This window comes from Papilio machaon, chromosome 14 (genome assembly GCF_912999745.1).
Source record: "Papilio machaon chromosome 14, ilPapMach1.1, whole genome shotgun sequence".
Lineage (NCBI taxonomy): Eukaryota > Metazoa > Arthropoda > Insecta > Lepidoptera > Papilionidae > Papilio > Papilio machaon.
Window position 1 is genome coordinate 4332994 of NC_059999.1, and position 18951 is coordinate 4351944.

Genomic DNA, 18951 nt, shown 5'->3' on the forward strand with positions numbered 1-18951 from the left:
TTACATTGAAGTCGTGATTACGAAATATCATAAATATTATGTTGTATGAGAATGTTCATATTCAACGAGCGGGAGCGAGTGCAGACAAGTTAATGATGGTTCGAACTGCGCAGAGACAATATCAAACATAGTGCTTGTTTATAATTAACTCGTGGGCGGGATCTCGGCCACGAGTTCACATTAGCCGCCAGGCGTTTGCGCGATCGACCGGTTCAAATCAGTTAAAGTTACTTGACGTGGCGGGAAAATCGCGAGGTCCACTACTAGTTAGTTGTGAACACAACCATATAACAACTTATGTTTGAAATTGTTACTAACGCGGCGCGCCCGCATCTTTAGTGTGAACACTCTCATACCACATAATATGTTTAAACAATCACATATGATGTTATATGATCCACAATGAACCAGTGGCGGGATTTGCGACTAATATCAAGAAAGTATAACCGATTTGAATCTGTCGATCGCGCAAAAGCCTGGCGGCTAATGTGAGTACGCACCCGAGACCGCGACTTCAATATGAACAAGTACTAAAGATGGGTTTAACATTTGTACGAAAAAAACTCTTGTTTTCCAAAGATAACACAAGTACGAATTGGATTATTATACAAGTTATTTAATAGCGAGAACCCAAATTTACAACACGACAATTGTTGACTATTTTCTATTAATTCTTAATTCATACATTCTATAAATCTTGATAAATCAACATATTAACTATTCATTATAAATTACAAATAGGCACTGGTTTTGCTTCTTGATATTAAATTAATGTTCATTAATATTGTGTAAAAACTTTGTATATTTTATGAAATTCAACAACATATAAAATGCTTATTAAATTGTAGATTTTCATATTTTGTACCTAGTTCAGTTGTTTCAATATCGTATAATGCGCGCCTAGTTAGTATCTATTTCCACTAGCAAACGCAACTTATATAACATCGCATGCACTATTACAGTCACGATCGCGACTGCTATACAAAAAGACAGACGTCCAGTGACGCACGGCTATCTAGCAAGTGGAAATAGAAATTAGAACCAAGATAACGGATTTTTAAACATTGGTTACTTAAATCATGGAGTAATCAAACATTAATCGTATCAAGATACCAACAGAATGTTAAAAACATGTCTGAAAGCTATCTGAACAATGTCTAGACCTGCTGCAGTAACATCACAAGTCAATCAAGGTCCTAGTTATTTGACGTACATTATACCATAATGAAGTTACCTTGACAATTGACCAAGTTAAAAAAAATACTTTAAAAAAACATGCACGTATTATAGTGCACGTAACAATAAATAAATGTTAAATTATTGTCTACCTGCTAAATTAATTTATATAAAATTTAAAAGTGAATGGTCTTATTTGAAACCACTCTTGTTTAGAGATCTCTATACTTAAGAAAGAGATGGCTGTATGTTGTTGGTTTCGTGGAGAAGTATTCATCAAAATGCCTTTGCTTTAAAAATTTCCCTAACTAAATAACAAGATAGGTTTAAATAATAAATATATTTGGAGAGTGAAAATATAAATGAATGGATTTTTTGTATTTGAAAAATTAAATTTATATTCTATATCTCTATATAACTTATGAAATAATTAATTAATAATCTTACATAGAGCTGACCACAACCAAATTAAATAAAATGAAGTAAATCAAAGTAATTTCCGACTTTACATAAACATATATAAGAAATCTCATTCAATAATTATGACATTCTAATGCAGTAGAAAATTATTTACACATTTAGACTTTAAATCTGAAATATTTCACCTTTAGTCTCTTGAAGTTCAAACTTTGAAAGAGCAAAAGATGCATATATACTAAAATAATACAACAGAAAGAAAAACAGTGTGTTAATTGTATATAACATTCATAAACAAATCACACTTTAACACTGTTTCTAATAAAATTTATTTAATAAATTTTACGTAAAATCCACATTAAAATTTCTGAACCCACAAGCAACAAAGTACCTAAACGTATATACAAATAAGGTCCAAATTGTATTACTTTCGGCGGATTTCAGCTGTCATGACAACTGCTAGTGTCACGCTAGCTATGACCAGTATTCACATACACCAAGGTCCGGCGTTACTGCTGTGGGTTGGCGGGTCTCAGTAATCTGGCTAATACATGTCGGCCTCCAACTAACTTGAGCTGTTGCCCGTCCATTAGTACACTGCGCACGCCGCTAGATGTCGGCACCGCAGCCGTCGGCACTGCCTGAGAGCGCAACAACAGTCACTAAACACCAATCACTGATAAATGGATAGGTCTTTGCTTAGAAATGACAGTTTTTGCGTCATTGCAACTTGAACACGTCTGTTGATGTTACAGACTTTACTAGTTACTTTTATCTCTTTTACTAGTTCGAATTCTCACCACCGCTATAAACCGCAACCGTCAGCGCCAAAATGGCGAAAATGAAATAGGCACAAAATACCACCTTTCAAAGCCTGTCCATTTATAGAAGTAAGTGCAACAAATACATAATTTTTACTGCAGAAACATGAAATTAAAAACATTTAAGATTTATAGGCAGAACAAAACAATATATATAAATATTTAGTGTCAGTGACAATCCCAAGTGATGTTCAATTTTACTAATTTTATAATCGTCACAGTATAATAGAAGCTGAAAGACTAGCACGAAATTATGCGAGAAAGTGTTCGTAACGTCAACAAAATTTGTATTAGATTTGTACAGCGCCACTATCCGGCGTAAAGTACAACTACATCTCGAACAAATATTGACTAATTTTGTCGATGACGTTATTAAACCATATAGCAAATATTCATGATAGACCCTCAGATACCTAAGAAATAAAGTTCGAAAGTTCATCATCAAGGATCATCTAAGTTATATGGCAGGTGGCTACAATCATACATTTTTTTTTAACCAATTGGTTTATAATATTTTAAATCGGTTTTAGCGATATTCGAAAGTTAACAACTAAAAACCGATAACTCACTGACAGCTGTCAAACGGTCCTATTATTTGGTGACCAAAAATTATTTCCCACAACCACAATGTTAAACTAAAAAACCTTAAAGCTTAAACTTGCATAACTATAAAACAAATTAGTCATATAAAAGCCTTATTATTTCAAATATATTTTAAATTCGACATATTTTTTCAACTTTTTATAGCATAACCGCAGTCCGCATGCATCATTTCATTGTTAATTATGTGACATGCATATAAAATCATGCGTTTTGTTAAACTATAATAAATCAGGCTGCATATGCTATGTGTATGCGATGCATGCAATGTAAATCACCTGTTGTATCTTTATCCCCTGAGGTAGTCTAACAGGATGCATCTGATTTACCTACAATGTAACAATATGTATCACGAAATATTTCTTTTATAGGATTTAAAGTTTCTTTTTTTTTAATACATAGCTTCAATGTAAATCCTTTGATAAATTGTGATGATAAGTATGTTTGAAAAATATCCAATTTTAAAATTACAAATATTCACAATATTTGGTAAGAAATTAACATTTTTTAAGTTAACTTCTACATTTTTTAAGTCCGGTGACCACCGGATATATATACGTGAGTGTTTTAGCCGTTACTATATAAGTTAATGATAATGTCTCACAAAAGTGTGAATAATTTTTTAAGTTATAAATCTCCGCAGCATAATAACAGGATTTTTCCCAGTTAATTTTAACATCAATTAAAAAAACCTATTTTTATAAAATCCGATTCACAAAATTTCATAACGCTTCTAAATTAATATAAATTTTTGAATTGAAATAATTACCTGTTGTAATTTTAAAACGGGCGGCGACGAAGTAGATGTTGTTACTGTTTGACCTCCTGAAAATTATTTTACATTCATTACATTTAAAATTAAAATAATTATTACTAGAAATAATACATTAGAAGAGATACTTACCAACATTACTTAGTACTATAGTCTGTGAAGTTGCAGTTCCACCACTTGAAGTCATACGAATAGCGCTGCCATCACTTTGCTAAAAAAAAATTACTATTTAATATTGACATAATCTACGGATTTCAAGCTCTAAGTACTCAGTACTTACCTGTAATATGATATTGTGCAAGGGTTTGGCGGAGGTGAGTAAAAGTGGCCTCGCTAATCTCGTAGATGGAGACAACACGCGCACACCGCCGCGCCCACGCACGTTGCCCACACCCCCCATGTTGCCCACGCCGCCCATGTTGCCCACGTTGGCCACACCGGCCACTTGTAACGCTCGAGTCCCGCCCACTACTCCCTCTAATGATATCATTTGACCCTACAAAGAAGGGCATAATTAATTTGCAAATAATAAAAAAAAAACGAAAAACAATAATAGTTTCTGACCATACCTGTGCATTAGTTAATAACTTGGCAACAATAGGCTGAGGTGTTTTGTCACCTGTCGACTGTGTTCTTACGGCTTGTGCTATCGACTTTGGTGTTTGGTTGGCTAACTGTAAAGTCTGACCACTTGCCAACTGTATTGTTTGACCACTAGATAACTGCACAGTTTGACCACTAGGCAACTGGAACGTTTGACCGCTGGGCAACTGAACCGTCTGTCCGCTCAACTGTACCGTCTGACCGCCGATCTGGACAGTCGGTGATGCGAGCACACTTTGACCACTGGACATTTGAGCACTTTGACCGGATAATTGAACACTTTGACCACTTAATTGCACCGTTTGAACATTTCCACTGGCTAACTGAACCGTTTGTACACTTTGGGACGGTAGTACACTTTGGCTTGCCACTTGAACACTTTGTCCACTCGGAAGTTTTACGGTATGTCCCGTTAGTTGAACACTTTGACCGGCTAATTGGACCGTTTGTCCGGCTATTTGTACCGTTTGTCCTAATTGGACCGTTGACACTGGAATTTGGAGGGATTGGCTCGTTTGGGGATTCGATTTGATAGTTGGGGAGGAGGTTTGTGGCCTGGGACTTGGGTTTTTGACTTGTGTGGTGGCGACCGCGCGGACCGCCTGCGGGGCGGCCAGCTGCACTGTTTGCCCACTGGGCAGTCGGACGCTGTGCGTGGGCAGCTGTAGAGAGGAGAGCTGCAGGGTGTGGCCAGGTGTCAGCTGCACAGCCTGTCCACTGGGCAGATGGACCGTCTGGTTGGTGGCGAGCTGCACAGTCCTGCCTCCAGCCAGCTGTACAGTCCGCGTCGACACGGATGACGTCATCACTGTAGGTACACTACTTACAACCGTAGTTACGTTCGATGACGTCTGAAATAAATCATAATTTTGTTGAATTAATTAATCATATTTTAAAATGAGGCAAGAGACAACTAACAAGATTATTAATTGTTTTATAAATACCTGAGGCAAAGTTGTCGCAGGCGTTGTACTTGTTGTTATCCGTTTCTTTGTTGTTGATGAGTCTATATAGAATAAACCATTATTTTTTTTATCAATTTAGTTACAATATTACGACAGATTGATGACAATAGAAAATAACAGAGATAATCGTTTATAGGTAATATGATTAACTTTAACGTAACTTACTCTGTGGCATTAAGGCTTGTGGCGAGATAAGTGACTTTCCTGAGGATGGTGTAGCTGGACTCAGTACCCTCACTACACCTCTTCTTGGCGCCGAAGTTGTCTGTTGAATCATTAAATTATAAATCATTAATTAAACTCAGAAATAAGTCATCATCATCATCATCATCAGCCTGTCCTTTTCCCTACAAACGGTCTTCATATGTAGTATTCATCCATACATCTTTTACACAATCCATACATACTTTATTAGATTTTCCTCTACATTTTCATCCGAAATTCAATGTCATTGATTTGAATCCATATTTATATACATAAATAAGAAATAAATACCTGTGTGGGGGGTGTGTTGATGGTCAAAGTGGTAACAGTTGATGTAGTCTGTCCCGTAGATGAAGACGGCCTTATCAATAGCGACCGTGTTACTTGCGCCATCTGCATTTATACTATGTTTAGTTTTTTTTTAAATTAAAAAAAAATTTAGAAGAAAAGAAAGAAAATAAAATTTCAGATTTATATAATTAATATGCTATGCATAGTATATTAATTATATAATTATAGTACCTTGGTCTGAGTTTGTTGTATAGATGAGACTGATGCTGGTTGTACTACAGACACCATTGTTGTGTGCTGATTTGACAAACTTGAAGACATCTGAAAAATATATAAAATACTTATAGCCAATGTTAACAAAGTAAAATATAATTTATTTCTCAACTCTTTTTTTTTTCTTAAATTATTCAGTTTTTTTCAACAAAAAAAAATTAATTAATGTTTTTTAAAACTCACATTACTCTGTGAAGCTTCAATTTTCTGTGCAACTTTCGGTTTAGGTGTTACAACAACAGATGTATACGACTTAGCTCCAGTTTCAATCACTTTACTTTGTCCTATTGTCTTCATAGATTCTGTTGTCTTCGCTTGAGTTTGCTTCGGAGATTGCTTTGGTATAGGTATTTGTTTTGACATTGTATTTATTTGTTTCGCTGTTTGTTTTATTTGAGTTATATTCGGTTTTTTCTGTGTCTGATTGACTTTGATGATGTTTGTTTGTGTGTTCTGTTTTGGCAGTGTTTTAATTTGTGTTTGTTTTGGTTGAAGGTTCTTTGTCTTAGGTGTTGGTGTGGCGACTAGTTTTCCCTTCTGTTTGTGTGTCAGTTTGACTTGTGTGGCCTGTGTGGCCTGCATGAGGAGTTGTGCGGAGGAGAGATGTGGCGCGGGTGAGGGTCCGCTGTCGTCTACATCCACGTCACTGTCAGATGCATTTTCTATTACTTCTTCAACGCTGGCAACTTCCATTTCCGTCTGGAATATTTTTTTAAATCATATATTTATTTGTTTCTGTATAATTTTACAATTTTGGAAGTGATAACGGTGAATATTAAAAAAAAATATTTCAAAATCAATTATGTTGGACTATAAAATAAAAGTATCTTAAAATGATAAATGACCAGTGATCAAGACGGAAAGCGTTACATTTTAGGGTTATACCATTTTAAACTAATAGTAAAATATACTTACTGCAGTTTGCGGCGAGGTTGCAGGCGGTGCTATAGGCAATGTTTTACCGCCGCGGCCGCGAGGACCACTGCTTTTTAACCAGTCCTCTTCACTCCTGTAGGAATACGACATTTACTTAAATATACAAACTTTAAAAACAAAGATAGATGTCACCAACATTATTTGATAGTACGATTTTATTAAGACAATAGTACATTACCTGTTCCTATGTAAATATGTCCAAACGGCAGTTCTCTGGTCGTACTTGACTATAGGATCTCGCTTCACAGCGAGCAGCTTCTCTAATGCAGCTGAAACTGCACTCGACAGCGTTTGCTCGGTGCAAGGAGCGATCCATTGAGACATCCTCAACAATAAAAAAAACATTATTTTTCTAACATTAACCAACCAGTAAGTAAAATAATTTGTTTAGTCTAAAGACATTTTGATACGACATCTTCATCTTTTCTCATCTCATAACAAATCTCCTTTAGGTACTTAACTCTACTAGAAGTCGCAAAACTTTTTTTATGTGAAACCTTCTTTTAATAAAAATGGAGAAAAAAAAAAAGAAAAAAGTTACTTGAGCAGTGTGACGAGGTCCGTGCGCGTGCCCTGTCCGTTGGGCAGACGAGCGAGCGCGTCTCTGAGCAGCGCGCCGAATGTGGCCCCGCGCGGCCGCTGAGCGCACACCAGCGCACCCGTCGCCCCCCCACACCCCCCCATACCTCGCACTATCGGACCCACCACCGACCTGTATCTGCAACACGACCACCACAACCACCACCATCACCACAACCATTCAAATTCACATCAAGTTTAAGTTTTACATCTTACTAATATTATAAATGCGCTAATGTTTAGATCAGGGATCCCCAAACTATTTTTGACAAGTAACCCCCTTTTACAAAATGAATAGTTACCAGACCCCCATGGCCAAATTACCTACTTTAAAGATCAATTATTATTATTATTAATTTTGACTTAGGTCAATAGAAGAAGACAGAATAAGCAATGCTTTAAGTTGAGACCCAGGGGGTCGATATCGACCCCTTTGGGAATCCCTGGTTTAGATGGTTGGATGTTTATTTGAAGGCATCTCCGGAACGACTCAATGGATCTTGATGAAATTTGGCACAAATGTAGATCAGAGTCCAAAAGAACACATAAGTTACTTACTGATTTTTTTTTTATTAATCCCGTGCGAACGGAGTCGCAGCCGACAGCTAGTCGTAAATAAATATAAAAACCGAAATATGTTACTTGTACACTTACCCATACTGCACATAAGTAAAGGGTTTGGTAGCGGAGGCGAATCTCTTCCTCTCTTGAGCTCTGAAGTCGGAGATCTCGGCCGGTGTCGGAGCTCGCACTGTCCAAGACGTAGGGTATCTGGAAAGACTTTGATCGTATTAATTGGTTAAATTGCTGAAACTCATATCAACAATTATAATTAAAAAATGTTAAATTACAATAAATTAATAAAAAAAAGCAGATTATGTTCATTAAAATCGTACATTTCATAGATAGTTCTTTGAAGAATAAGTTTTTGAAAAAGGGGCACGGAGCTTAATCAAGTTAGGAGTGGTTAGAAAAAAGTGTAAGTAATTTAATAAAATATTTTGGGGAAATGAAAATTTCAACTATTTCTACAATATCACAATAAAGCAAATTTAACCAACAATTCTTCTTACCATAGTTCCGAGGTGCATTTATTTCAAAAAGTCAGTTATAATTACAACACCATTACATTGAAGCTTGTCACAGTGACAAATTCAAAGCAAATTATTTAGCAAAGCATTTATGTCACGAGTGTAAAAGTTTTCAAGTTCACTGAATCTTTACAAATGAAAGAAACGATTATTACTAGTAATAAGCACTAACAATACTAAAATTTCCATTTTCATTATTACAAAATATTTTAATGATTTTTTTTTAAATCAAACGAACTGGCAACATAGTGTTAAGCAACTTCTACCCATAAATTGAGTCTGCTCCAAAAGGAGGTCCGTGATCTCTGCCCACAAATATTTGCGACAATATAAAATATGTGGTAGATGCGCCAAGCTGGAACTAATATAAAGACTGAGCCTGTTTCCTGCTTACCTGGGTGGTGGGGGGTCTGTGGAGTGGTGGGGGGAGACGGCGCGCAGCCAGCGCTCGCACAGCCGGCCCAAGATGGCGTCGCAGTCTCGACCCGCACCTATCCATTGGTATGTCTTTAACAAAAAAAAAATTTTTTTTTATAACAATGAAAAAAATACATTTATAGGCACAAAATAAGGTCGACAGGTAGTCAAAATATAATATATCGATAACTCACTTGTGACTCCGGTATAAATTGCAAATATGGTACAAAATCATCAGGATGAGGTCCTCTCTGTCCGGCTAGAAAGTCCAACGCTGAATTTAGCTCAGCGCACCAGTCGTCAGATACTTCAAATAAATAGAAACAAATATTAAAATGTAGCTCTATGTAATCATCTACTCAAGACACACTATTTTAATATCATTCTTTATTAGTACATACATCTATGTTTAAAAAAATATAAGAAAATATGTATCCAAATAAGTACTAAACGACTACAATCATGAATAGCGCATACTTACTCATTTTATTTTATTCTACGACAAAAATGTCGCGGGAAACAACTAGTATTTATAATAACTTACAATTGTACCAAGTGTTAAGTGGTGCTATAGGAGATCTCATGACAGCTGCACATCTTGCATGTAATTGCTGCTTAGAGGCTCTATGGGCCGCTTTAGCGGGGAACAAAGCTCGGACCAATGCCAGGAAATTGGCATGTGTTGTCTCTGTAAGTTCATCGGCATCCAGATTGTCCTCATTTGTCTCAGTCGAAGTATCCACTGGCAAAACTTCCCCAGACTCATCTGCTAACTCTATGGGTAGTGCCATCATGTCTGAAATTATTTTATCTGTTGTTAAAATTAGAGTTGTAACGGAAACCTTCTTAGTAGAAGCGGAGGCGGATGAGGAGGTGAAGTGCCTCGGATTCGTGGATTTTCACGCGGAAGTGACGCACTTGCATATTTGGAAGAGAGGTTCTGTTACAACCCTAGTTTAAAATACATAAGTCCGGTGTACTTACTATTAATTTTTTTTTTATTATTAGCCTTACAGAAAATTTAACAAACATTTTAAAATTGTATGCATTTAATATTTTAGCTTTTGTTTAGACTTTAAAACTTAATATATAGCATTTTGGTTTATAAAAAAAAAACTCGAGCCGACCCCACATGAGTAGCAGGGAGATGATGATAACCAGCAGTTAGTTAATAACTTTTGTAAGTTTTATTTATTAATTTTATACTTATTTTCAGTTTGAAAATAAAAATTTAGAATAATAAACTACATATGTGTTCACTCACCAATTCCATCTAAATCCTCCAATTTTATAGGCACTGGTTGTAATACTTTTGAGTTTTGCATTGAACCAGCGTAGTCTGTTGGTTCTTGTTTTATTTCCAATTTAGAATCATTGTAGTTTGAACTAAACAAATTAAAAAAAGGGAGATAACATAATGTATATAAACACTGTATTTAACATGAAACAACGTAAAACACTAACTTCGTATAGTTTGGATATTTATTGTCTATAGTTTCCTGTTTGATTTCTGAATGATCCAACAATTTCTTATTAAACTTGGGACTTGAAATGGGATCCAGGAATGATGAACTTTCCGAGTCAGACTCTTCGGGTTCACATTTTATCTTAATATTTGGCAACAGTGGTTTATTTTCAACACTATCTTGGTCTTCTTTAGACTTTTTAATCGCTGACTTCAAATCTGTTTTGGAAGCTTTTTGACTCAACTCTTTTTTAGCACCTTTACGTAACTTATTTATAGGACTTTCTGTTTTAGCACCACCAAACATAAGTTTCTTAGCTCCGTTCATCATGGCTACTCTTTGTTTAATATCTTCTAAGGTTATACCAGCGGTATTAAGTTCTGGATGGTTCTGTAATTTTTTTTTATAATTATTTTTAGGAACACACAACAATTCTTTTATAAATATATTGTTTCGTTACTTCTCTGTACTGTCTCCTAGCTCGGTGTGTTGACAAAACCTTCTTCAGACATTCTAAAGATGTCAAATGCGCTGGATCAGATCCGCCCAATGTCCCAGATACATTGTTGTCAACTTGCTGAAAATAAATACATTCTCATAAAATTATCATATTGGAGAAGTTAAAAATATAGTTGATATTTCAATTTAGTTTTATTTAGTGTTTTTTTATCTACTAAATGTATGCCACACATATTAACAACAAAACATCTATAGCCTCATTTTTAGTCTTGAAGAAAGCATGAAAGACATATATTACATTTTTTATAATTTCTTTTTAAATCATATTAGAATTGTTGAAAGAGCAAAGATCTAAACTGGGTTATAAAATTGTCAATTTTGTTTCAAATGAACAATAATTAGCTATGAAATTCCCATAATATAAAGACAATGACAGATGTATATAGAAGACAAAGTGTCAACTAAGATATAACCACATATGTATGACTTTATGAAAAATAAACTCTTGATAAGAATAATAGTGAAGACATTACCTGTCCTGTTACTGACTGTTTTTTCTTTTTTATCAATCGTTCCGGAGCACCTTCTGGATAATTCTGATCCTCTGAGTCCTCACCACCAACCTCACCCCAAATAGCAGCTAACTCTTCAAAGTATCTTTGTTTCACTCTCATGTATAATGGCTTGAATTTATTTTTACTGGATGCCTTGGGAGCTAGAACTGGTAACTTTGGTATAGGGCCCGGAGGCGCCCCTTTAACAGCTGCTAGCAACCGTTCCCGAGAGATTAACAATTCCGGTAAAAGCTTAGCATAGTATGATTTATTCTGGAAATTTGACAAAAATAGTGATTTAAAATAAGCTCTCAATTACTTGATGTCACAATAAGTTGAGAACATATAATGATAAAATAAAGATTTACCTTCTGCTTTTGTTGTTTTGCTCTAGCTTTCTTTAGAAACTTTCTCATTCTAGCTATATCTGGTCTATAATTACCTTGTCTTAAATTGTTATAGAAGTTGCTAAGTGGTGATGTGAAATGAAATGGTTCATGGTTAAATAGCATTTTTATTGTTTTCTCATTCTCTTCTTCTTGGTCATTTTTAAATTGTGGTAACAATTTTGTAAGCTCTTCTTTATGTTTATCTTCCAGGCTATCCCAAGTTTTCATAGAAAAAAACTCTTTAAAAATGCCATAATCTTCACAAAGCTCCTGCGGCAACTCTAAAGTGTGGCCTAGGATACTAACTGGCTCCATTAACTCCTCGTCGCATTCTGAACTTCCACTTGAACTATCGGAAGAACTGCTACTACTAGATTCACTACTATAACTTTGTTCACTTTCCATCTTTTCCTCCGTATCTTCGACCTTGTCAGACATTTGGAGAACCTTTTGATTAACCGTAATCAAAATAACAAAACCTGTTCGCCTAAATTACCTTATTTTCACTGTTACATTGATATGTTCTCTTGTTTTGCTGCTCTTGTTTACAAAAAGTGGACGCAATTGTAAACCATTTGGTAGCGAGAAATGATGAAGGTTTTTGAATGAATGTCAAGTCTCATCTAAAATAAAATACAACGCACTAGACAATCTGCGGCGTTTCATACATAGTATGCGCCAGAACGGCACATTGCGATGAGAAAATAGCTTGACAACCAAAATCAGCGACATTTTGCCATTTCAAAATAGAATTTTAAAACAAAACACGTCTTGTCTATGTTCATCATAAAAATTTTTGATCTTACCATTATCTATAGGATTGACATAGATAAGGTGCGACCGAAAACCATTTTTTGGTGAAATTGAAGAACTGTGATATTCTATTAGTAAAATTTTAATTAAATTACACTTTCAAATATGATTTATTTGAGCTTAACTATATGCAGGAGTAATAGTAACTTAAGGTGAACTGCAATCACATAGAAAACATGCTAGCAAAATACACGTATAACATATTTGCACATGAATTGCCTTTTATTTTAATGGAACAAGTCTTTATAGAAGCATGAACACGTAGTAAATAAAGCTTATTTTCTGTCGGATCTGGGGACGCGTTTTAAAGTTTACTCTAGTTTCTAGTTTCCCACAGATTTCCTTTTCAAACATTTTGTAGTCTTTGGTATTGATTGCTGCTGTACTTTTATCTGTGGCATTTACATTATTTGCGTGATGGTGTACGGTTTGACTTTTTGTTTGACGTAAATTAATCGTGGTGTAGTAAATATGGCTGACGAACTCAATGTTGACAGTCTTATTCACAGACTTTTAGAAGGTATTTTTTTAATATTTAATTATAATTTACTTCTCATATTTTTATTTCACTCTTAAATTTACTATAACAATAATTTTTATAATGATTCTTATTTTCTAGTTGCGTAATTATCACTCAGTGCATAGGAATAGAAACGTCAAACTCATAAATAAATCGATTATCTTAAATTCTTATCAGATATTAGTTTTATAAATAATACTTTAGGCATAATAGAAACGTTTATTTACATACTGTAAATAGATCAAACACTAAAATTACCCGTTGTTTATAATGCGAAGAAACAAGTTACTTTAGATAATCACGCCAGGTTTCATGGCATCTAACAATTTCATGGGCTTATTGTTATGCTTTGTTCGCATTATACCTTACTTTACTTCTTAATTTCACTTTATCATGCTGCTTTTTATGGGTTACGACAGTATACACACTGCAACAGGAAACAGCAAGGCGAAAAGGCAAATTGAAAGACATCTTTTCGGGAGAATGTATGGTTAATCCCTAAATATTATTCAAAGTATTCAGCTAGAATCGTACAATTTTATTTAATGCCCCATTGCCCTAATAATTTGCTCCGTAAACATTTCAACCTTGTAATTTGACAACATTAGAAAATGGCAAATGTTAATCATAAACCTAAACATTTGTGAATTTTGTTGATATAAGTGAAATTAATGAGATAATGCTAAATAGACTGGTTGCTAATTGTAACTGTTGCATAGAATTATACTTCTTCATAAATCATGATATCAAGGTCAAAATATATTTTTATTAAATTAGTCTGGGTCTCTTGAAATAAGTTCATCTATGCAACAATATAGGTATTCAAAAATTCCCAAATACCTGAAGTTGAATATTCACAGAAATACTGGCTATATCACTCTCCATTTTAAATTTAATTTTTGGCATGTACAAATCATGCATTTATAGTAAATTCAGGCATGCCTGTTATTTGTGATGTAAAGTTGTTTGTAATAATTTTCAATGTTTTTTCACCTCTCGAAATGTGTTCCTACAACATGTTATGTAATTTACTTAATATTTACAGCACTGCACCTATTATCATTGCTTGAAACAAATTATAATAGAACCAAGAAGACAGCTTTTCATTCTATTACTAATCTCATAAAAACTGTTTCATATTTCAGTCTTGGTATTGGCTTCTTTTTTTATTTTCAGTTTAGTTAAGCTAATGATGATAGAGCTGTACTTTTGCCATCAAAATTTTTCTACACCTATACTAAGAATAAAATGCACTAATCATTGTCACAGTTCGAGGATGCAGGCCAGGGAAGACAGTACAGATGTCCGAGTCAGAGGTGCGTGGTCTTTGCACCAAATCGCGGGAGATATTTCTTCAGCAACCGATATTACTGGAGCTGGAGGCACCATTAAAAATTTGTGGTAATGTTACATTAAAAATTCAAAAATATATATTTTTTAAAAAGCCATTACTGTTTACTTCTGGTTTGTCATTTACGGAGTTGACTTAAACGGGTATAGTAGAGTAATATTAGTATAAATTGAAGTTTTAGTTACATAATTATCTTAGTTAGTTATTAACAAAGATAATTTTGTAAGTTGATTTAAAATTATTCAATAAAAACGTTTCAATGGATATCATTTATGTGGAATATTAATATAAAAATAAAAGAGAGATCTCTAAACAATTTACGCAGATATATCTGTGGCTGACTAACAGAAATAAATGTTAATATCTGTCTCAGTATATCATAATGTGATGCACATTGTACTCATGTTTCATGTTGTCATTCTCTATAGAAATGTCTAACATGATAATCAAGATTATTGATAATGTAAATATTACTACCCAAGTTGTGAATTCATCTTATGAGTTTGGCAAACAAAATCCATCCTTTAAACTAGCATATTTACTTGGTGTAATATTATGGCTTAAATAAAACATTGTCAAGATTTGTCTTATATAGAGGATGATCATTTTTTTTGTCTATTGACAGCAATATAATGTTGCCTAAAAAGTATAGGAAATAAAAAATGAATTAACTGTGAAAACTGTTTTCACAAAGGGAATGAGATATGGCATGATGACATTGTGACCTTTTGTACAAATTTCTGTAACAAGTTCTTTGTTATTTTTTAAATTTATGTAATATTTAAAACACGGAACAATTCTCAATGTTATTTCTTTATAATTGCAGGTGATATTCATGGACAGTACACAGATTTGCTACGTCTCTTTGAATATGGAGGATTTCCACCGGAAGCCAATTATTTATTTTTAGGCGACTATGTTGATCGTGGGAAGCAATCTCTTGAGACCATATGCCTTCTGCTTGCATACAAAATAAAGTATCCGGAAAACTTCTTTCTGCTGCGAGGCAATCATGAATGTGCAAGTATAAACCGTATTTATGGTAAGTATATTATTTACATTTCAATTTTATAAACTAGCAAATATACCACTTTCTGAATATAATTCTCTTTAGGAGAAATATTGCTCTCGATGTTAATAAAATTAACAATTTTATTTTTATGCAATTTACAATAATATTGTGACCCATATTTGTGATTGCTTGTAAAAGTGGAATTATAAAAACATCCTGATTGTTCTATTCTTTGCTTTTGACACAGAATTATTCCAATTTTGAATATTATTCTGATCTAGATTATTTCAAAGCATTGTTTTGTTTTTTATGATCAAATGTCAAACATAACAATTTAGTAGCTAATAATGTTAACAATTAAAATTCAATTCCAGTTACGGTTATCAATTTTTTTTCTTGTTATACTCATTTATTTACTGATAAGGAGTCACATAACAGGTAGCTGATGTATAGTGTTTATCATCAAAAGTATTTTTGTGACACAACTTTTCAATTAACTAAATATATATCATAATAATCAGTAAAGGTTCCAATGCTATAGAATAGAATGTATGATATTTGTTGTATAACAGGTTTCTATGATGAGTGCAAACGTCGATACAACATAAAGCTGTGGAAGACATTCACGGACTGCTTCAACTGCCTGCCGATAGCGGCCATCATTGACGAGAAGATATTCTGCTGCCATGGCGGCCTGTCGCCCGACCTGCAGGGCATGGAGCAGATCAGACGGATAATGAGACCGACAGATGTCCCCGATACAGGTTAAGAAATTGTAATTTATAATCTTTCTCCACAACAACTTAAGTGGTCCTATTGTGTGATAGTTCCTTTATTGTAGAATTGTTGTAGCTAGCTACAACAACACTGGTTGCATGAATGGACCGGCTTGCCCAGTGAAATACCACAACCACACAGAAGACAGTCATCAAGATTAGTCTATATCCGAGAGTTGACTGGGGGATGGTAATAATTGTAAGGAATAATCTCTTAGCAAAACTGTAATTTGGATGTTTTTGAATCATATGTATACATTTATTCAATTATGGGACTTAACATGGACTTTGTGAAATAAAGTTATCTGCAATATAAGTATTTACGTAACTATGAGTGAGCAATACACTTAACCTATATTCTTTTGATTTATTGCATCATTCTTAGCTTTATGATCTCATGGTGATAATATGTTTTTTTTTAATTGGAATAGTGTAGTTATGAATTGTATAATGGTTATGTTAGGTAATGATATAATTTCCTACAAGGTATTAGAATAGTGTTAATATTTGAACAATAAAAAATTCTTTAAAATTAGTGCAACACAAATTTGTAAAAATTTGAGTCATATGTTATGAGTCAGGCTTTTTGTTTGAAAATTATTCTATTGTTATAGGAAATAAATGTTTTAAAATATACATCATATTATGAGTGAATATTGGAAATAAAGATTTTAACTGAAATCACATAAGTATTTTGCTTTTAACTCATATAATATAAAGTGTTTTTTTTTTAATTGTAATGTTGCAGGTTTGCTGTGTGATCTGTTGTGGTCCGACCCCGACAAGGATGTGCAGGGCTGGGGCGAGAACGACCGCGGCGTGTCCTTCACCTTCGGCCCCGATGTCGTCAGCAAATTTCTCAACAGACATGATTTGGACTTAATTTGTAGAGCTCATCAGGTTTGAAAATCATTACCTAAACAATCTATTTTGTAAAAATAATAAAACATGCTAATAATATGTTATAGTAAAAGTATCTGCAGTCAAAATTTTAATCATTTTCAAAAATTTTATACGTTTATTTTCAATTCAGTTTTTTATGTTGAAATATGCACCAATTATATTCGATTTTTTTTATAGGTGGTTGAGGACGGATACGAATTCTTTGCAAAGCGTCAGTTGGTGACTTTGTTCTCGGCGCCCAACTACTGCGGCGAGTTTGACAATGCTGGTGGTATGATGTCCGTCGACGAGACACTCATGTGCTCTTTCCAGGTACATTTTAATAATGAATATGGTGTTAAAACTTGAAAGTACTAGATAATTACTCATTATATTTACGAATGCTGTGCAGATATTGAAACCATCTGAGAAGAAAGCGAAATATCAGTACAACGGCATCAACAGCGGCAGACCGGCCACGCCGCAGAGGTCGCCTCCCAAGAAGAAATAACTGACGTTTGGTATCCAGTGTGCTGCACAGTGAGACGAATGCTACAACATATATTTAATTATATCAACTATTTTAATTAATATGTTTAACGTAGTCAACAGCGGAGCCGAATAAAATGTCAACGTTGAGAAATTATTTATCAATTTGCTTGTGCCTTCTTGTTTTTATTTTGTAATGTAGCGAGTGATATTAATTTACTTATTTAGTTAACAGAGTTTATTAATGTCGAGATGTGTGATGTTTTATTCGGCGATGTTTTCAGACTACAGCTTTTTCGATCCCTGAACATTAGCTTCCATTGGATGCGAGTTGAGTTGACGTCACCTTATTGATATTGTAGACAAATTGTTACGTTGATGTTGAACTTAGGATAGTTCCGAATGATGCGGGCATTGGACACGAGGCGTCACATTGAATATATTATATATTGTTTAAGTTGTAGTGGATCCAAAGCACTCCGCTTTGTCTATCATTGTGTAACTAATGTGCCTACGACTGTAAAGTATACATAGGTCTCGGTATAAGTGACGATTATTGGTTCGATTAAAAAAATTCTAGTTTATTAAAATGAAGAATTCCCTTTCTTTCGAAAAATTTAGTCATAATATATGTTTTGTTTAGTTTTAAATAATGATTTTATTTATTTCAAAAAGGAACATGCTTTGAAGCTGGCCTAAGACGTGGTAAAGACTTCATCTGACGTAGCTGGTTTTTCAGTTAGGACTTCATTGCAGCTCACTAGATATTTAGCGGGTGTGTGCCGATGCTCCCAGTGAAATTAATGTTAATTTGCACTCAGTATTAATTTTTAATATGAAATAAGTAGATGGTTGGATAAATTTTGGCAGATTGGCAAGTCCGCCCCACTGAGGCTATATCTTCAATTTGTAGTAAGTCTGAAAATGCCGCAATGGATGTAACAGTGGTAGAAGCAGTGTAGTCCTCGCAACAATAGTGCAATTGCTATCTTATTACGATATATTTAAATTATATGCAGGTTTTGCGTTGTACAATTTTAATTTTTAGCTATAGCTAATTTTAATATATTACTTTTAATATATTAAAATGTCAAA

At 34.1% G+C, this 18951-nt stretch overlaps 2 protein-coding genes across 3 annotated transcripts; one reads left to right on the plus strand and one right to left on the minus strand.

The window, feature by feature from the left end:
- Positions 1-1958: 1958 nt before the first annotated feature.
- LOC106710801 (nuclear factor related to kappa-B-binding protein) lies at positions 1959-12756 on the minus strand. Its single transcript, XM_045681035.1, has 23 exons — positions 11993-12756; positions 11604-11897; positions 11072-11188; positions 10610-11001; positions 10410-10531; positions 9690-9941; positions 9340-9452; positions 9123-9235; positions 8292-8408; positions 7600-7776; positions 7237-7383; positions 7038-7131; positions 6306-6821; positions 6081-6170; positions 5850-5951; positions 5520-5619; positions 5334-5395; positions 4356-5240; positions 4067-4282; positions 3919-3997; positions 3784-3839; positions 3293-3343; positions 1959-2234 (listed from the first exon to the last, which is right to left on the minus strand). The coding sequence occupies exons 1-23, from the start codon at positions 12449-12451 to the stop codon at positions 2103-2105; spliced, it is 4686 nt and encodes a 1561-aa protein (XP_045536991.1). The 5' UTR covers positions 12452-12756; the 3' UTR covers positions 1959-2102.
- Positions 12757-13216: 460 nt separating this feature from the next.
- LOC106710853 (serine/threonine-protein phosphatase PP1-beta catalytic subunit) lies at positions 13217-18889 on the plus strand. 2 transcript variants are annotated; one of them, XM_014503038.2, is made up of 8 exons: positions 13217-13346; positions 13766-13831; positions 14616-14747; positions 15524-15739; positions 16282-16473; positions 17234-17385; positions 17566-17700; positions 17780-18889. In XM_014503038.2, exons 1-8 carry the CDS (start codon positions 13298-13300, stop codon positions 17876-17878), a joined length of 1041 nt encoding a protein of 346 aa, XP_014358524.1. In that variant the 5' UTR covers positions 13217-13297; the 3' UTR covers positions 17879-18889. The 2 variants fall into 2 exon arrangements, with proteins under 2 accessions (XP_014358524.1, XP_014358529.1); XM_014503043.2 differs by lacking the exon at positions 13766-13831 and having other exon boundaries at positions 13219-13346; positions 17780-18887.
- Positions 18890-18951: the final 62 nt, after the last annotated feature.

Coding starts and splice junctions, on each gene's coding strand:
- LOC106710801 (XM_045681035.1), bottom strand. CDS start 12,451: ATGTCTGACAAGGTCGAAGATACGGAGGAAAAGATGGAAAGTGAACAA. Junction 9,236..9,339: donor AATTTATACCGGAGTCACAA/GTGAGTTATCGA, acceptor TTTTTGTTAAAG/ACATACCAATGGATAGGTGC. Junction 2,235..3,292: donor AGGGGATAAAGATACAACAG/GTGATTTACATT, acceptor TTGCGCTCTCAG/GCAGTGCCGACGGCTGCGGT.
- LOC106710853 (XM_014503038.2), top strand. CDS start 13,298: ATGGCTGACGAACTCAATGTTGACAGTCTTATTCACAGACTTTTAGAA. Junction 13,347..13,765: donor TATTCACAGACTTTTAGAAG/GTATTTTTTTAA, acceptor GGGTTACGACAG/TATACACACTGCAACAGGAA. Junction 16,474..17,233: donor GACAGATGTCCCCGATACAG/GTTAAGAAATTG, acceptor GTAATGTTGCAG/GTTTGCTGTGTGATCTGTTG.